This window comes from Eschrichtius robustus, chromosome 15, assembly GCF_028021215.1.
Source record: "Eschrichtius robustus isolate mEscRob2 chromosome 15, mEscRob2.pri, whole genome shotgun sequence".
Lineage (NCBI taxonomy): Eukaryota > Metazoa > Chordata > Mammalia > Artiodactyla > Eschrichtiidae > Eschrichtius > Eschrichtius robustus.
Window position 1 is genome coordinate 39,095,399 of NC_090838.1, and position 16,545 is coordinate 39,111,943.

At 37.1% G+C, this 16,545-nt stretch overlaps 1 protein-coding gene across 11 annotated transcripts in view; it reads left to right on the plus strand.

Annotated features, from left to right (window-relative positions):
• Positions 1-16,295, plus strand: part of SOCS5 (suppressor of cytokine signaling 5) — a 59,871-nt gene extending 43,576 nt beyond the window's left edge. For 7 of the 11 annotated variants that reach the window (XM_068564678.1, XM_068564679.1, XM_068564673.1 and 4 more), the window contains one exon: positions 12,142-16,295. In XM_068564678.1, coding sequence (XP_068420779.1) covers positions 12,154-13,764 — 1,611 coding nt within the window. In that variant the 5' untranslated portion in view covers positions 12,142-12,153 and the 3' untranslated portion in view covers positions 13,765-16,295. Of the gene's footprint in view, positions 1-11,535; positions 11,620-12,141 lie in introns of all 11 variants that reach the window. The other 4 variants (XM_068564676.1, XM_068564671.1, XM_068564674.1 and 1 more) reach the window with 1 other exon arrangement.
• The last annotated feature ends 250 nt before the right edge of the window (positions 16,296-16,545 follow it).

The following is a 16,545-nucleotide window of genomic DNA, read 5'->3' on the forward strand; positions in this document are numbered from 1 at the left end:
TCTTTTAAATGTTTGCTCCTTTTTAATGTCTTACAGTGTGTATCCCTGTAGTTTGTGACCCCAGGCTATTATGCTTTCTAAGGTTTTTTAGTCTCTTGCTCTGGTCTGTGTACTGGCTCAAAAAAGCACTTCTCTTCTCTCTAAAGCCCCTGCCCCCACGGCCCTTTTCTCATTTGCAGTTTCCAAACTGCTAAGCACTTCTGCATGTAGTATCAGTAAATGTTAAAATGAATATATATTTTTATCATCTTTTCAGATTACCTGTTTTTCAACTTTTGATAGGTGAGGTTTTATTTCATTTCTGTTAACAAGCTAAAGGTTTTTTGATTGTCCTTTTTTTTTTTTTTTAAGGGCAGTTGACTTTTTAAAAAATGTTTATTTATTTGGCTACGTCGGGTCTTAGTTGTGGCACGCGGGATCTGCGTTGCAGCGTGTGGGCCTTACTCTAGCTGTGGTGCGGGCTTTAGAGCACGCAGGCTTAGTTGCCCCACGGCATGTGGGAGCTTCCCGGACCAGGGCTCGAACCTGCGTCCCCTGCACTGCAAGGCGGATTCTTAACCACTGCGCCACCAGGGAAGTCCCTCGTTGTCCTATTTTTAAAAAATAAAATACATAACGTAAAACTGGGGTATATTGCTTGGAATTTCTGGTCTATAATTTTGGTCAGAGAGCTTCTCTTGGAATTAGTTTTCTTAAATGGTTAAAAGGTATCCTGTTTGTCTTTACCTCTCCCAGTACTCCTCCCAAATATCTTTCTAAAGCATAGACTAATTTCAAGATGTTTAAAATTTCTTTTTACTTAGGCCAGTTTGAGGATCTAGGTAAAAAAACAAAGGAAGTTGTCCCGATTATGGGTTTTTTTTTTCTTTCTTTCTTGGTTCATTACAAGCTGTCAAATTATTTGAAGACCCTGGTTTCTTCAGGCCTATAATTTGGCATAGAAGAGAGTAGTATCCTTTAGTTTGTAAAGGAATGATAACTATATTCTAAGTAGTTTTAGGTAAACAATAGAAGGAAAGTGTTACTATTTTTAAAAAATCATTTTAGTCCTTAGAGTCTTTGTATTTCTTGTGATGCTAAACTACTAGAGTTACAAAATGGTTATCCTTCCTAGAGAAGGAAATGGTCCAGATTACAGTTGCTCACTTACCATTGGTAATTGAGTATACCTTGTAAATTATTAGCAGGATCACAGTGAGCTCATTGTTAAGCAGTCCCAAATCAGAGATTCTTTTCTGGGTTAAGGCTAACCAGTGTGGTAGCTTGATCCACTAGGTTTCTCAACTGAGAGTTGTTTTGCTTTGTTGGTCTTCATTTCTTTCTAGTTCACCTTTCGGCCGTAAGGGAGATTTGTGTGTGTGTGGGTTGGGGGGTAGGGGTGGGGTTGATGCCCTTTGCTCTAGGGAACGTTACAGGCATTGCTGAGACAGCACTAATCGCATTCCATTATGATGCTTAGTAGAAACAGTTTTGCTTTTTGCTGCTATCACCAACATGTAGCTTCTGCTGCCCTGTGGATTGGTTGTATAACAACAGAAGCTACCATTTTTGAGCCCCTGTTATAGACTCAGCTGTACGTACCTTTATGTCGTGTTATCCTCTTAAAAACCCTTGTAGGAGAGGGGTAGTTGTTCCTGTTTTTAGATGGAAAGGCTGAGGCTTAGATTTCACACAGCTAGTGAGTGCTTGAATTTGCTTTTAGGGCTCTCTGAAGCGAAAGCACATGTTCTTTGTGTTCCACCACAGTCTGCCAGAAATGCTGGCCAGATAAGAAATATTTCAATGAATAGTATGTTTGTTAGTATATTACATAAGATACTTTCTCCATAGAAAAGGAAGCCTAACTTAGGATTTTATGCCTCCCTAGTGTGCAGTATCTATATGGTAAAATTTAAATTGTGGTGGTGTTAAAGACTAAAAAGGAATTTTGAAGCAAAAAAATGAATAAGGATTATGTTCCTGGGCCTTGCCCAGTACTACACAGATTGGCTATGTTTAGTTCAGGTTGTAGATGAGCTATAGCTTCAACTGCTAAGGAACACTGAAATCCCTGTAATGTTTCCTAGGGAATAGTATAGAGGTTTAAATGATTAATAATAGAACTTGCAGGGGCTTCCCTGGTGGCGCAGTGGTTGAGAATCTGCCTGCCAATGCAGGGGACACGGGTTCGAGCCCTGGTCTGGGAAGATCCCACATGCCGCAGAGCACCTAGGCCCGTGAGCCACAAGTACTGAGCCTGCGCGTTTGGAGCCTGTGCTCCGCAACGAGAGAGGCCGTGACAGTGAGAGGCCCGCGCACCGCGATGAAGAGTGGCCCCCACTCGCCTCAACTAGAGAAAGCCCACGCACAGAAATGACGACCCAACACAGCCAAAAATAAATAAATAAATAAAGTGTAAAAAAAAATTAAAAAAAAAAAATAGAACTTGCAATCCCGCATGTGTTGTACATAGGAAAATACTGACATTTGTGGCATGTCGTAGAAGGAATGAAAGGGAGAATTATTTTTAAAAAGAAAGAGAAGCTAAAGCTTTATGCTAGATAGTACTGGTAACATTTTAAAAACTCCTGTCTTTTGAGTGTCTCCTGGGAGCCAAAGGCTTTATAGATATGGTTTCTAATCCTCACACCCAACCCATGAGGTAGATATTGTTATCCTCATTTTACCAAGAGGGACATTGAGGTTCAGAAATCTGAAGAACTACATCAAAGTTCACAGCATTCTTAAGTGGTGAAGTTGGAATTCAGCCTCCTCCCTACCACACCCCCTCAACTGACTGTCTCTTGCCTATGCCCTTTTCATTATGTTGCCCTAAGCAAAGTTCAGGCAGAATCACTACAGGCTTTAAGAATCTGGGATTTTGATGGTTCCGAGCACCCTCCTGTATGACACTGGAAATTAGAATTCTGTGAGTAAAATTGAAGAAGCAGAGATGCAAGTTTTAGATCCTTTTTTTTTTTTTAATCAGAAAAAGAAATAGCTCTTAAATTGTCTTTTTTTGGGGGGGGGGGCGGTATTAATGCAGAGTCTATATAACACTGTTACTCTTAATTTGATTTTATGTCCTTTTTCTTTTTTCTTCTTTTTTAAGATGTACTACTGTATTTCCCTTAATATAAAGAAAGAAATATGACAACTTCTTAAACTTCATCCCTTGAAATTAGGCATGTGGTTTCAAACGTATTCTTTTTCTTTTTTGATAATTTTAATGTTTTTATTTATTTTATTTTTTAACATCTTTATTGGAGCAAACGTATTCTTAATTGACCATATAGTTGAAAGTAGTATTCTAGAAAAGAAGCGAAATTTAGTCATATAGATCCATTAGTTATAATAATATCAGAACATTTTTGAGTGGTATACAAGCCTACAGAGTTATGACTTTCACAGTAGATAGGCATAGAATATAGACACCAAAACATTATCAATAGGCCTGTGAATATACCTTTTGCTCTGGGTTCTTTTGGTCAGAGTAATGTTTCACACGTTGCAATTAAAATGGAGCAAGCCAGTAGTTTTCTTTTGAGTGTGCACGTGCTGGGTTTGTCAGATTGTAATATCAGTTCCATCCTTTAATGGAACATTTTGATTGATTGCCATACAGAAAAAAATCCCCCAAATATTAATATGCTATTTTCTAAATAGTCTAATTTTCAGTTTTGAATTCTTGTTTTACCTAAGAGTTACGAGAGCCTTTTATTTTCCTAGTGGGTTTTTCTTTGTTTAATATTTGGTTATTAATTCCCATTATGGTCCAAATGTGGCTGTATAATTTTAAAAATTTTATTGTGCAATGTATCATGTACAGGAAAGAATGTGTAAAATTGTAAGTGAAGTCTAAAGAATATTTAATAAGTAAAAACCATATAGCCATTACCCAGCCAAACAAATAGGAAATTAACAGTGTTTTAGAAGCCTTCTGAGTGCCTCTAATCCTATATCCCTCCCCACAAAGGCAGCCATTTACCTGCTTTTTATATTCTTACTAGATATGTATACATATCTCAACAACATATTTTGGACTTAGCCTGTTTAAAAGATAAATTGATTCATACTGTATATATCTTAATTTCGTATCTTTCTCTAAGCATTATATCTTTGAGATTCATATGTATAGATGCAAGTAACAGTAGTTTATCACCCCTGCTGTATAGTAATACATTATTTGAATATACACTCAGACTGATGAGGTTTCACTAGGATGTCTCAATGACAGTCTCAACTGCAATGTTTCCTAAATTGAATTTATTAACTCTCTTCAACCCCTCACTTGCCAAAACTGCTCTATCTATTGTGTTTTCTGTCTCTGAAATAGCATCTCTTTCCACCCATTTGCCCAAGCTGGAAACTCGTTTTTGACACCTCTTCCTCATTCCCCATTTCAAGGCAATCTTTAATCCTGCAGGTTTATCTTCTAAACATTTCAAATCTATCTCTATCTCCACTGTCACCACCCTAGTCGAGTTCTTACCTGGACCTCTGTAGTAGTCTTTGTGCAGTATCAACATCCTTTTTCATTCTCTTACCGTGGATTATAGGCCTGCCTACCTCTTCCACTTCATCTTGGCACTCTTTCCTTCACTTGCTAGTCTATGTTAACTTCAGCCATTGTTCATGCCATGCTTATTCCTGCTTCAGGACCTTTGCAAACGCTGCTTCCTCTGCCTGTGGAACACTGTCCCTAATTCATTCTTACTCATCCTTTAGGACAAAATTTTGAAATACCACCTCCTCAGAGAGAAGTCTTCCTTGCTCACCATCCCTTAATCTAGATCATGACTCCCTGTTATCATTAGGCCTTTGTACTCATCCCACCTGGCACTACTATAAAATTAATTAAATGATTATTAAGGAAGACCTCTCCTTTGATTCAGTCAGTGACAGTAGTCTACAGAGTCTAATAAAGCAAGAAATCATAAAAAGGGATGCATGCCTTAAAATTTTTACTCTAAGAACATGACTGCATGTTCATTTGTCAGTCTTTTTATTAAGGGACAAAGGCCTTTTCTTTGGGAGTAGGTCCATTAGCTGCCAGTTCCATATTGTTTATCTTTCAGAAACCATACCCATAATATATCATCTCAGATTTCCAGTTTGGGTCTTTTAAGTAGAACAAGTATTTAGACTCTTCTGATACATTCTGAGTTTAGAATCCTTATGGGTTTTTGCAATATTTTTTCCAATTTTTAAAACTATTTTCTTGCCTGTACCTAATTCAGCAACATAAGTATCTCACTTTTACTGAGGATTTCAAAGTCATTCAACTCAGTCTTCCCCACTCCCCCGCATTCTGTGAAGTTAATTAACAAATCACCTAATTACAATAATAAGTATAAATGGCATGAACAGGTCTGGAAGCGAACTCAGTAAAAGTATAACGTAGCTGATGGGAAGAAGTCTCTAAGTGTACTAGGTCGGTGGACTCTACGGTTTTTGAGTGCACATGTACATGGTCTAGTGTATTGATATATTATCTATAGTGCAATACTGTAACTCTGAGGTTGAATTATGTGGCCGTTTATTACCCACAAAACAGCAATTTTATGTGGTTGAGTATAATATTAAATAACAGTATAAAAGATGAACAGGCATCCAGTTGGATAATATAGATCATGTCACAGTAAAGTATGTAAATAATTTTAAAATAATTTTCTAAAGAACTCCAATGGTTCTCAGGTTCTTTTAAGGGACTATAGCTATGATAGCCATGCATCCCTGGATTTCTGGGTCAGTCTTTAATATTTAACATTGTATTATTTTTTCTAAAAATTATTGAAATGTCACCAAAATATCAATCAAAAATGGAATCTCCTAAACTGCCTCTTGTACTTGACTTTAGCACAGAAATACTTTAATCAGCCATGTGTCCCAATTTTTGTACTGTAACTGAAGAGCTTTCTATTGGAAAGGTATTACCATGACTTAAGTAGTCTAGGTAGACTAAACAGTAGAGGAAGGATTTTAGTTGGGTCACATTCTTCCTCTTTACTCAACTGTGGCATGCCATGTAGTCTTAAAACTTGTTGAATTTAATTTATTTCCAATAAAGTGTGGATCAAGTCCCATTGAAATGAACTCCTGGGAACTATTTCAATTATTTTGTTTTGTGGAAATTTTGTAATAGATACTACTTGGTATTAAGAGGGCCATTGACTATGGTCTTTACTTTTTTAATATATGTAAATTTTTGTAGTAATGGAATTTGACCTCTGATATTTCATAATTCTGATTTATAGCTTATCCTGTTAAGTATCATTTTTCAGCAAAAGCTATTTTACTTACTACATTATTATAAAACCAATTTTAAATTATGATTGATTGTCCTTCAAGGAAGGAATGACTTTTTAGAAATTTGCTTTGGATAGTTTTAAGGATAACTCTCCAGGTATAGAAATGTGAAAGATTGTAATAGATGATGAACTTTCAATCTAGAATCAATACAATTGAAATTTAACACTTTTTTATAGCCCTGTGTAACTTTATATAAAACCATAAAGTAATAGAGTTTTAATTTAGTTCTCAAAGGGTTTCATCCAAACACATTTCCAAAAATTTAACAAGAAAACAAATAAAAGAACCTCAGAACTGACATTGTAAATATTAAGATAGTTGAAATGCCTTCCTGATTCTTACATGGACTCTTCTATGAATCACTATCAGTGATTTTGTTCCCAGCATTACAGCCGCCCACATAGCATTCCCCATCTTAGGAAAAATCTACTTTCTGTCCCCAAAGGGGTGTGGGAGCATAATAGTCTTTCTTTAAATTAGGGTGTTTTGTCACGATGCAATCTAGCAGCAGTCTCCACATTATGAATAGAGAAACCACTAAATTTCATGCTCTGTCTGTCTGTGAAACTGAACCAAGGGCTTAGTGTTAGAAACTGCCTACTGTCACCTAGCAAGTACAGATGTTTTCTGCATGTCCCACTTGTTTATACAGCTTACAAAGAACTGTATATGGAATAAGTGGTTTTAAGTTTGGTCGCTTTCTAAAATGGACAGTCATTTTTTTAGGTATAATTTGCTTGTCAAAGAAATATCTTTAGATAGCTACAAAATTTATCTTATAAACATGGAGAAGAGAGATTTCTGTACTTTTTGAATATTGCTCTTTTAGTTTCTGCAGTGGTGTGGTTTATAATCTTAACATACACTAGACCAAGGTCAACAAACTTTTTCTGTAAAGAGCCAGATAGAAAATACTTTAGGCTTTGTAGGCTACATGCGGTCTCTGTCGAATGTTCTTTGTGGGTTTTTTGTTTTTGTTTTTTTAATCCCTTTTAAAAATGTAAAAACCATTCTTAGCTGAGTCTATACAGAAATAGGCCACAGGCCAGATTTGCTTCTCGGTCTGTAGCCTGCTGACCCCTTCTCTAGAACAGTACTGTCCAATAGAAATATAATTTGAACCATATATGTAATTTAAAATTTTCTAGTGGCCACATTTAAAAAGCAAAAAGCAGATGAAATTAATTTTAATACTATATTTTACCAGTTGTATGCAAACTATTTTTATTTCAATATGTGGCACTAGCCACATTTCAAGGACTCAGTAACCACATATATCAGACAGCACAGCTCTAGAGCAGAGCTATTCAAAGTATGGACCATGAACTGGTGCCGGCCTACAGTTTGTTACCAGTTTATGACAGGTTAAGTATAGAAATTAAAAGCAAGAATTTAAAATATTTTATAGCAATTTAACAGTTATTTTATATCTTCAAACTAATAAGAAACTTGGCACTTGTACTTCATATATCTTTTTTTACATTTCATTTTTTAAGCAATTTATTATTATATCTTACAAAAGAATCAGTCTGTGAAGTCAAAAAGAAACTGGCTCTTCACTACAGATAATTTAAGAGGCACTGTTCTAGACAGTTCCGCCTAAGATTCTGCAGGCCTCTTGTATACATGGCAAAAATAAAAAAAGAAACGGTGATAAGATTGTGGTAGGAAGTTTATTTAGTACTATTCACATGCCACCAACCACTACAGAGCAGTGTCCTTTTACTTGTCTCTTTCAGAGCTACCATTGGCGCCTCTGACCAGGCTACCCTAGGCCAGTGGTTTTCTTACTCTGCTCTAGAATCACTCAGAGAGCTTATAAAAAATAGCAGTGTCCAGGCCCAACTCCAGGCCAGTTGAATCAGAATTCCTTGGGAGGGGGCCTGTGTACAGGTTAAAAAGCTGTATATTTTTCCAGTTACATCCAGGTGATTATGTTTTACAGCCAGCATTATTGTATGGATTCCCTCATCCCAGAAAAATTTGCTCTTTCTCCGTTTGGAAGAAATCATTAATCTGGGTGGGGGATTTTCTATGTGGGACCATTCACTTTCTTTAACAGTGAAAGGGGGACTTTCCGGTTAAATATGTCAGATTGAACTTTGGCATTTTATCTTTACGCCCTCCTAGAACCCCACTGAAATGAAAGGAATAAAAAAAATAGACGGCATAAATCACAAGTAGAAAGCAAATGAGAGGAGACAGAAGTAGGCCTGATTGGTCAACAAGTTTTTGATAGAAGCAGGTTTGTAGAAATTAGCAGAACTGAGAAAGCTGATCTAAAAACCTGATGTTAAAAAGAAGCAACCCAGTTTATGCTGCTGGCTCAGAAATTCAAGGAACCGGTTACCTCAGAAGGTAAGGGTGGAGTATGGAGCTGAAAACAGGAACTGTGGGAAGTCTGTGTATCCGTCTCCCATGTGTCCTCCTTCACCCCGAGCAGCCTGGGAACGATTGTTCCTTTACCTCGGATAAAACAAGAGGTTAGAGCTGGGAGAAATTTAAGAAGTTAGTCGTAACTGAAGTTGGGATATCTTGTGAAAATAAGGACAACTTTTGAAAAACAGGGACTAAGCGAAAGTCTGAATATTGAGGTTAAGACCTCACCATTCCCTTTTCCCTGTTCTCAAAACGTGGCAGTCAGGTGTCTATGCCCCAGACAGGAGATTGGAGCATTTCTCTCTGGGATGAGCAGCCCGGAGACAAGGTTTACAGATGCTAACTTCTGAGGATTTCCCTAATAAAAAACCAACTCATTGTCTCATCACCTTGTAATAAAGCCAGTTGACAAGCACCGCCCACCCACCCCCACCTCCCCAAGTGGACAGAGCTTCTGATCAGCATGTCAGTGGTGATGCATCATCAGACACTTGTAGAAAGCCTCTGAAGTAAAAAAACAGAGACCTAAAGATTTAAGGAGAAAAAAATAAGGTACTAAGAAGAAACAGATAAAAATATTTAAAATGTTAAAAAAAAGAAAAAAGAAAACATTTTAAAACTTTGTATCCTTAGAGAAATGAGATATTATATCCAAGAAGCTAGAATAGGATGCTATTAAAAAGAACATTCAGGACTTCCCTGGTGGCGCAGTGGTTAAGAATCTGCCTGCCAATGCAGGGGACACGGGTTCGAGCCCTGATCCGGGAAGATCCCACACGCTGCGGAGCAGCTAAGCCCGTGCACCACAACTACTGAGCCTGCGCTCTAGAGCCCGTGAGCCGCAACTGCTGGGCCTGCGCACCACAACTACTGAAGCCCGCGCGCCTAGAGCCCGCGCTCCGCAACTTGAGAAGCCACCGCAATGAGAAGGCTGTGCACCGCAACGAAGAGTAGCCCCCGCTCACTGCAACTAGAGAAAGCCTGCGCGCAGCAACAAAGACCCAACACAGCGAAAAGTAAATAAATAAATAAATCTATTTTTTAAAAAAAGAACATTCAGAGAAGAAGAAAATGGTCTTGGAAATTAAAACTGTGATAGGAAGAATTGTAACTGCAAGAGAACTGTTAGAAAGTGATGCCAAAGAAATCTAGCAATAGAAAATGAAAAGAAATGCAATCTTGAAGATATATGATAATCAAAAGATGAATCTAAGTGGTCGAGTGTCTAATGAAAAGGACTTTCGGGAGGGAGGGAAGATGGGGGAATAAAAAGACACTGAAAGGGCATGGCACAACGAGTGTAGAAAAGGCCCCACACTAAGGAGAAAAAGAAGAGGTACAATTTTTCATGAAATAAAAACAGGTCACATACAGAAGACTGGGAATTGGTGTGATATTAGACTTTTCAACAGCCATGTTGAAGCCACTAGAACAGTGGAATAATGCCCTCAAAATTTGAGGGGTAAATTATTTCCATCACCCAATAGAATGTTATCAACCAATAGCAATATGAACATGTTATCTAGAAACAACGAGGAAAATAGCAGCAAGAAACAGCTAACAGAATTCAAAGTAATTTTCCTTGATTCACTGGGAGTGGGAATCAAGAATGGAGAGGATGTTGCAGGCAATGCTCTTTTTTGTTATAAGCCTCGCAGTAGTATTTGACCTTTGGAACTATAAATGTATGAATTAGGTAAAAATAAAAAGCAACTTAAAGAAACGAGAAGGAAGCCAGGCTAGAAGGGACTAGGGTATCGGAAGAGTAGATCTCCAAATTTTGGAGTCAACAGGAATGTAGCAGGAATTAGTCCTAAAAATAACAGGGCTATGAGTGAAATCTTAACATAAAAAACAGTAAGTGATAACAACAGGCATGTTAAGTTCAAATGGTGTAAGCCGCAAAAAAAGGCTTACAAAAAAATTTTTTTGCAAGGAGGAAGAGACAGAATGTTCTGACAGAGTTTAATAAGATTTAACAGTTCCATCTAATAGATTTTATTAGAATATATACCACCTACCACGCAAGCTTCTATGTACTTAACAGTAAGCTTTTAATAAAGAAGAATCTGAAAGTACAATTTATGATTTGGTAGACATAAATTCTCTTATGTTGGCATTGTCACTAGTCCAAGAGCACTGTTAGTCCAAGAGCCCTTTCTGTAAGAAACTAAAGGGAAGATATGTAATTCATCTTAAGGAAGTTTATTCTTTATTTCTCTTGATCATACTCAGCTTCTTGAAAAATGCAAGTATTTCTGACAAAAAGGATTAGTCAGTTATGGAAGGATCAGCTCTAATGACTCTCACCACTGTAAGAAACAACTCAGATAGTTTTCCGATACTGATTCTAAACTGTGCAGAATAGTACATAATGACATAGTAAACATGAACAAAAAATCCAGCGGAAAAAGTGCCATACTTACTAAATGGCAAAATAGAAAAAGAACACTTTTTAAAAACTTTTTGCTGTCATGTTGTGACAAAACTAGTTGAATTTTAAGTTTAGGCTTTTCCATTTCATCTAATGTTGACTTTTAGGTTACTGAATGAGACAGTGTGCCTATAAATATTGTAGTCTTAAAATAACTCACTTGTAAAGTGCCATAAACTGCTTTAGATTTTTTTTTAAAGGAGCAAGAATAAAGATGCCAAATTGCATATTTTTTGTTTTTTAATTACTAAAGTATCATAACTTTTTTTCTATCACTCTGTTATTTTCAAGCTCTTCCAGGGTTAAGAATTGGGAAGCTTAAAGACATCTTCCATTTAAACCTAAATTTTATATTCTCTTTCTTTTCTCCTATCTTCCGTTATACTCAAACTGCTTCTTCAAAATCATGGATAAAATTTGTTATGTCATAGGGCGAGGAGGGAAGATATGGAATTTTTACAAGTGATTGACCTGTAAGGTTTAGACTGCCAGATGAGTAGAGCGGCAGTTAGTTGGTAAGTGAAATTGGTAAGATTACTACTTAAAGGTTTTTTAACTAATTTTAATGTATTACACAAATGTGGCCCTGATTATCACTTTTGAGAAGTTGAGTGCAGATACCTTTCAACAATACAGAACATACTTTCCCTTTGTAATACTTGAGGCAGTACCTAAATTATTCAAAGAAAGGAGACAGAAATCAATGTCATAATGAAATGAGGTCGATGCATAGGAAAAAAAACAACCAGAGTTTAAGGGTTTGTTTCCTTTCCCCTGAGTTCTGAGTATTCTATCCGAAAGGAAGTGGAAAGTGAGGACTAGCTTGAATAATGGTGCCGCAGAAGGGTCTGATGGCCTTACAGCTGCCAAACACTGTAAGAGCCTCATCACCTTAGCAGGGCAATGTAAGGTGAATTTCTGACCAGAACCCCTGAAATTTCCAATGAGAAGAAGGAGGGTGGGTACTTACTGCCTTTTCTGTTTTCACACACTACTTTGATTAACTTATTTTCTCCTTTTCCTGTTTTTGTCTTTAGGTCTTATAATCAATGGATAAAGTGGGGAAAATGTGGAATAACTTCAAATACAGGTGTCAGAATCTCTTCAGTCATGAGGGAGGAAGCCGTAGTGAAAATGTGGATATGAACTCCAACAGATGTTTGTCTGTCAGAGACAAAAACATCTGTATAGGAGACTCAGCTCCTCAGCAACAAAGCAGTCCCTTAAGAGAAAATGTTGCCTTACAACTGGGGTTAAGCCCTTCAAAGAATTCTTCGAGGAGAAACCAAAACTGTGCCACTGAAATTCCTCAGATTGTTGAAATAAGCATTGAAAAGGATAATGACTCATGTGTCACTCCAGGAACAAGACTTGCAAGAAGAGATTCCTACTCTCGACATGCTCCTTGGGGTGGGAAGAAGAAACATTCCTGTTCTACAAAGACACAGAGTTCACTGGATACTGATAAAAAGTTTGGTAGAACTCGAAGTGGACTTCAAAGGAGAGAGAGGCGATACGGTGTAAGCTCTGTGCACGACATGGACAGCGTTTCCAGCAGAGCCGTAGGAAGTCGCTCTCTGAGACAGAGGTTGCAGGATACTGTGGGCTTGTGTTTTCCCACGAGAACTTACAACAAGCAGTCAAAGCCCCTCTTTTCTAATAAAAGAAAAATACACCTTTCTGAATTAATGCTTGAGAAATGCCCTTTTCCTGCTGGCTCGGATTTGGCCCAAAAATGGCATTTGATTAAACAGCATACAGCCCCTGTGAGCCCACATTCAACATTTTTTGATACATTTGATCCATCCTTGGTTTCTACAGAAGATGAAGAAGATAGGCTTCGAGAGAGAAGGCGGCTTAGTATTGAAGAAGGGGTTGACCCCCCTCCCAACGCACAAATACATACGTTTGAAGCCACTGCACAGGTTAACCCGTTATATAAACTGGGACCAAAGTTAGCTCCTGGAATGACTGAAATGAATGGGGACAATTCTGCAATTCCACAAGCTAACTGTGACTCTGAAGAGGACACAACCACGCTATGTTTGCAGTCACGGAGGCAGAAGCAACGTCAGGTATCTGGAGACAGCCATGCCCACGTTAGCAGACAGGGAGCTTGGAAAGTTCATACACAGATTGATTACATACACTGCCTCGTGCCGGATTTGCTTCAGATCACAGGTAATCCCTGTTACTGGGGAGTGATGGACCGTTACGAAGCAGAAGCCCTTCTGGAAGGGAAACCTGAAGGTACATTTTTGCTCAGGGACTCTGCGCAGGAGGACTACCTCTTCTCTGTGAGCTTCCGTCGCTACAACAGATCCCTGCATGCCCGAATTGAACAGTGGAATCACAACTTTAGTTTTGATGCTCACGACCCGTGTGTGTTTCACTCCTCCACTGTAACAGGACTTTTGGAACATTACAAAGACCCCAGTTCTTGCATGTTTTTTGAACCATTGCTTACAATATCACTAAATAGGACTTTCCCTTTTAGCCTGCAGTACATCTGCCGTGCAGTCATCTGCAGATGCACTACGTATGATGGAATTGATGGGCTCCCTTTACCGTCAATGTTACAGGATTTTTTAAAAGAGTATCATTATAAACAAAAAGTTAGAGTTCGCTGGCTAGAACGAGAACCAGTCAAGGCAAAGTAAACCCTCCTGTCCCCAAAGGGCATTAACTAGATCTGCTTTTATGTGCATCGGGCAGTACACCTCTAGCAAGCACACATATCAGTGTTAGGTTTTTTTCAGTACAGTATGTAAGCTTAGTGTTAGTGTTTGTCAGGTGCAATCTGCTGTTACTCAGATAAACGTGGTGCCTATTGAGACAACAGACGATACAGCTACAGGTGTTCAGTAAGGCTACAAAAACATTCTGCCGATTTAGCTGACAGTTTGGTTTTTAATGGCTGTAGTAACTGAGTGAAGCAACTCGGGGGCATTTGCTATGAAGAATTCTATTTCTTACTGAAGAACAAATTATTAATATTGGATGAGTATTTCAACAGTGTGACTAATGTTTGAAATTATTATTTTTTCTAAGAATTTTTCTATAACCTTCCAAAAGTAGTGATGTTTGTAGTTACTATAAATTAAGCTTTGGAAGTCCAAAAAATAAAGACTGCCTTCCTTTTAGAAAAAAAATGCAATTTTCTGGCCACAAGGGCATAGTGCAGTTCACTTAAGTGTTGATATAGTTTATAGTCAGTCTCCTTTTCTCTTCTGCAAAAGGTACTGTTAAGTAAACCAGGTTTTCTAAGTAGTAGTTCTTAAAATTTCAGACTTATGAAAAGTTGGTAGTAGAATTTTATTTAAGGCCTTAGGTATTCATTTTTTAATGAGTGCTTTAACATAACACATTGGGAATAGCTGCTGCAAAGTAGGCCTGCGTGTGATTTTTTTAAGTTGACATGTGCAGTCAAATCGCTGATTCGTTAAAGTTGGATCTTTTTCTATGCCCGTGATGAGTTTGTGAACCGTGAAGAAAATGAGACTAAAAGATACCCAAACAAGTCAGATACTACTACAGTGGTTGCTGATTGTTGAGATTATTGTTAAACTGTAATTCATAATTTGGATGGCAGTATTTATCTCTTTGTTGTAAAGTCTCATAGCTGAATTGCTTAAGTACAAGTTATAGAATTTCAGTGCACTTAATTTTTAATGGAAAATCTTAAACCTAAATTGCTGATTTAAAAGGTACTGTACAACCATTGTATCTGTAAATAACTTTACTTAGCACCCTTTTGTCACTTAGAATAGTATGCAGTACTACTTGAGTGAGCTATTTTGGAAGTAATACCAAGTTCTAGTGTTTGCTTCTTAGTATTGGACTGAATTTACAGTTCCGTCCTGGACATTTTGCACTAAAGTAGTCGAATCCATTCTTCTGTCTTTGTGTTAACGTGCTCTGTACCACTGGTGAGTGCTCCTTAGTTTCCTTACCTGCTGCTACAGAAGGTTGTTTTACATCCCAATGGCTATCGCCAAGGCCACAAAAAAGAAGAGCTATATTTGTATGCAACACTAACCCTTTGACTGCTAATGTATGTTTCCGCTTGCTGTGCCTTGTTACGGCTGCTTTTTTGTGCTAATAAAGTACGTTTGGTGTTCTCCTTGTATATCTGCTGTTTTATACATTTGCAACAATTTCTCTTGTAAATGGAATGGTTTGGGGTTTTTAAATAATCATTACCTGACAACCTACTATAGTTAATGCAGAATTACTGAACAGTCTAATATTGACTTATTCTGACTAAGCTAACTCTAAATTTAATTCTATACATCTTTCCAATCATAATCACATATACTGTGGAACAGTATCTATAGTTACTGCAAATTACTGTATAGTTTAGATTATAACAGAAAATGAACAGAGAAATACTGACTAAACCTACTGATTTCTCTGCTTATAAGTGAAAGATTGAAACTATCACTGACATGTTATAATAAATGCATATCTATAGCCTCCCACGGCATCAGAAACAAGTTACATGAAGTCTTGTAAACTAATAATACATCAGCGCCATTTATTGGTTTGGGGACCATTTTAATTAATAATAAATGCCCAAAATGTAGAACTTTAACCAAAGACTTGTCCATTTTAAAGCAAAATGGGGATTGAAGGGACTTTTCCTGTTGTTTCTAATAGAAGTCCCTGAAGAACATATACCAAAGTGTTTGAGAACTTCATCCAAACCTACTTTAAAGCATTATGTGCAATTAAGTTGTTATGACATAATTACACTGCATAATTGTTGGGTCCGTTTTCTTGAGCTTATAATGTACCTGGAAAATAAACCTCTTGGGGAAAAAAAAGTTCATACTGATTATTGGAGAAAGACTATATATGCAAGCAAGATCTTATTTTAAAGAGGTAACTTGAAACTCCAAGAAAGCACTTGATGTTTTATATGCTTGTAGCAAACTGATGTTTTAATTGTAGTTTTATGGAAAGTATTAATGCTTTTATGTATTTCAGAAATTTCATATGTTAAATGGAAATTGTTTTAAATGTGTAAATATTTGAGTTTATGTAAGCATGTATGTACTGTGCTAAAAGTCACTTATGTTTCGGTTCGTGTGTAATATTAATATGCAACTTTTGGTTTAAAATTTTTTCTTAAACAATTAGTGGCTTACATTTTAAAAAAGAAAAAGCACCAGCATGAAACTGCACCTAAGTCTATATTCACTGTGTCTTTTTCTGAATCCCGTTGTAGCCTGTCAACTAAATTTGTGTCTTCATGGTCTTTTTGAAGTGCATTTTGATAAGAACTAGGAAATTCTTTAGAAGTTTAGACACTTCATAGTGAGGTAATTATAATTTAACCCAAGGAAAGATTGCTCTGATTCATATCCATTCTCATTCTTACGTTCACTTATTCATTCATTCACACTCCCTATATACATATGGATATATATATACACATA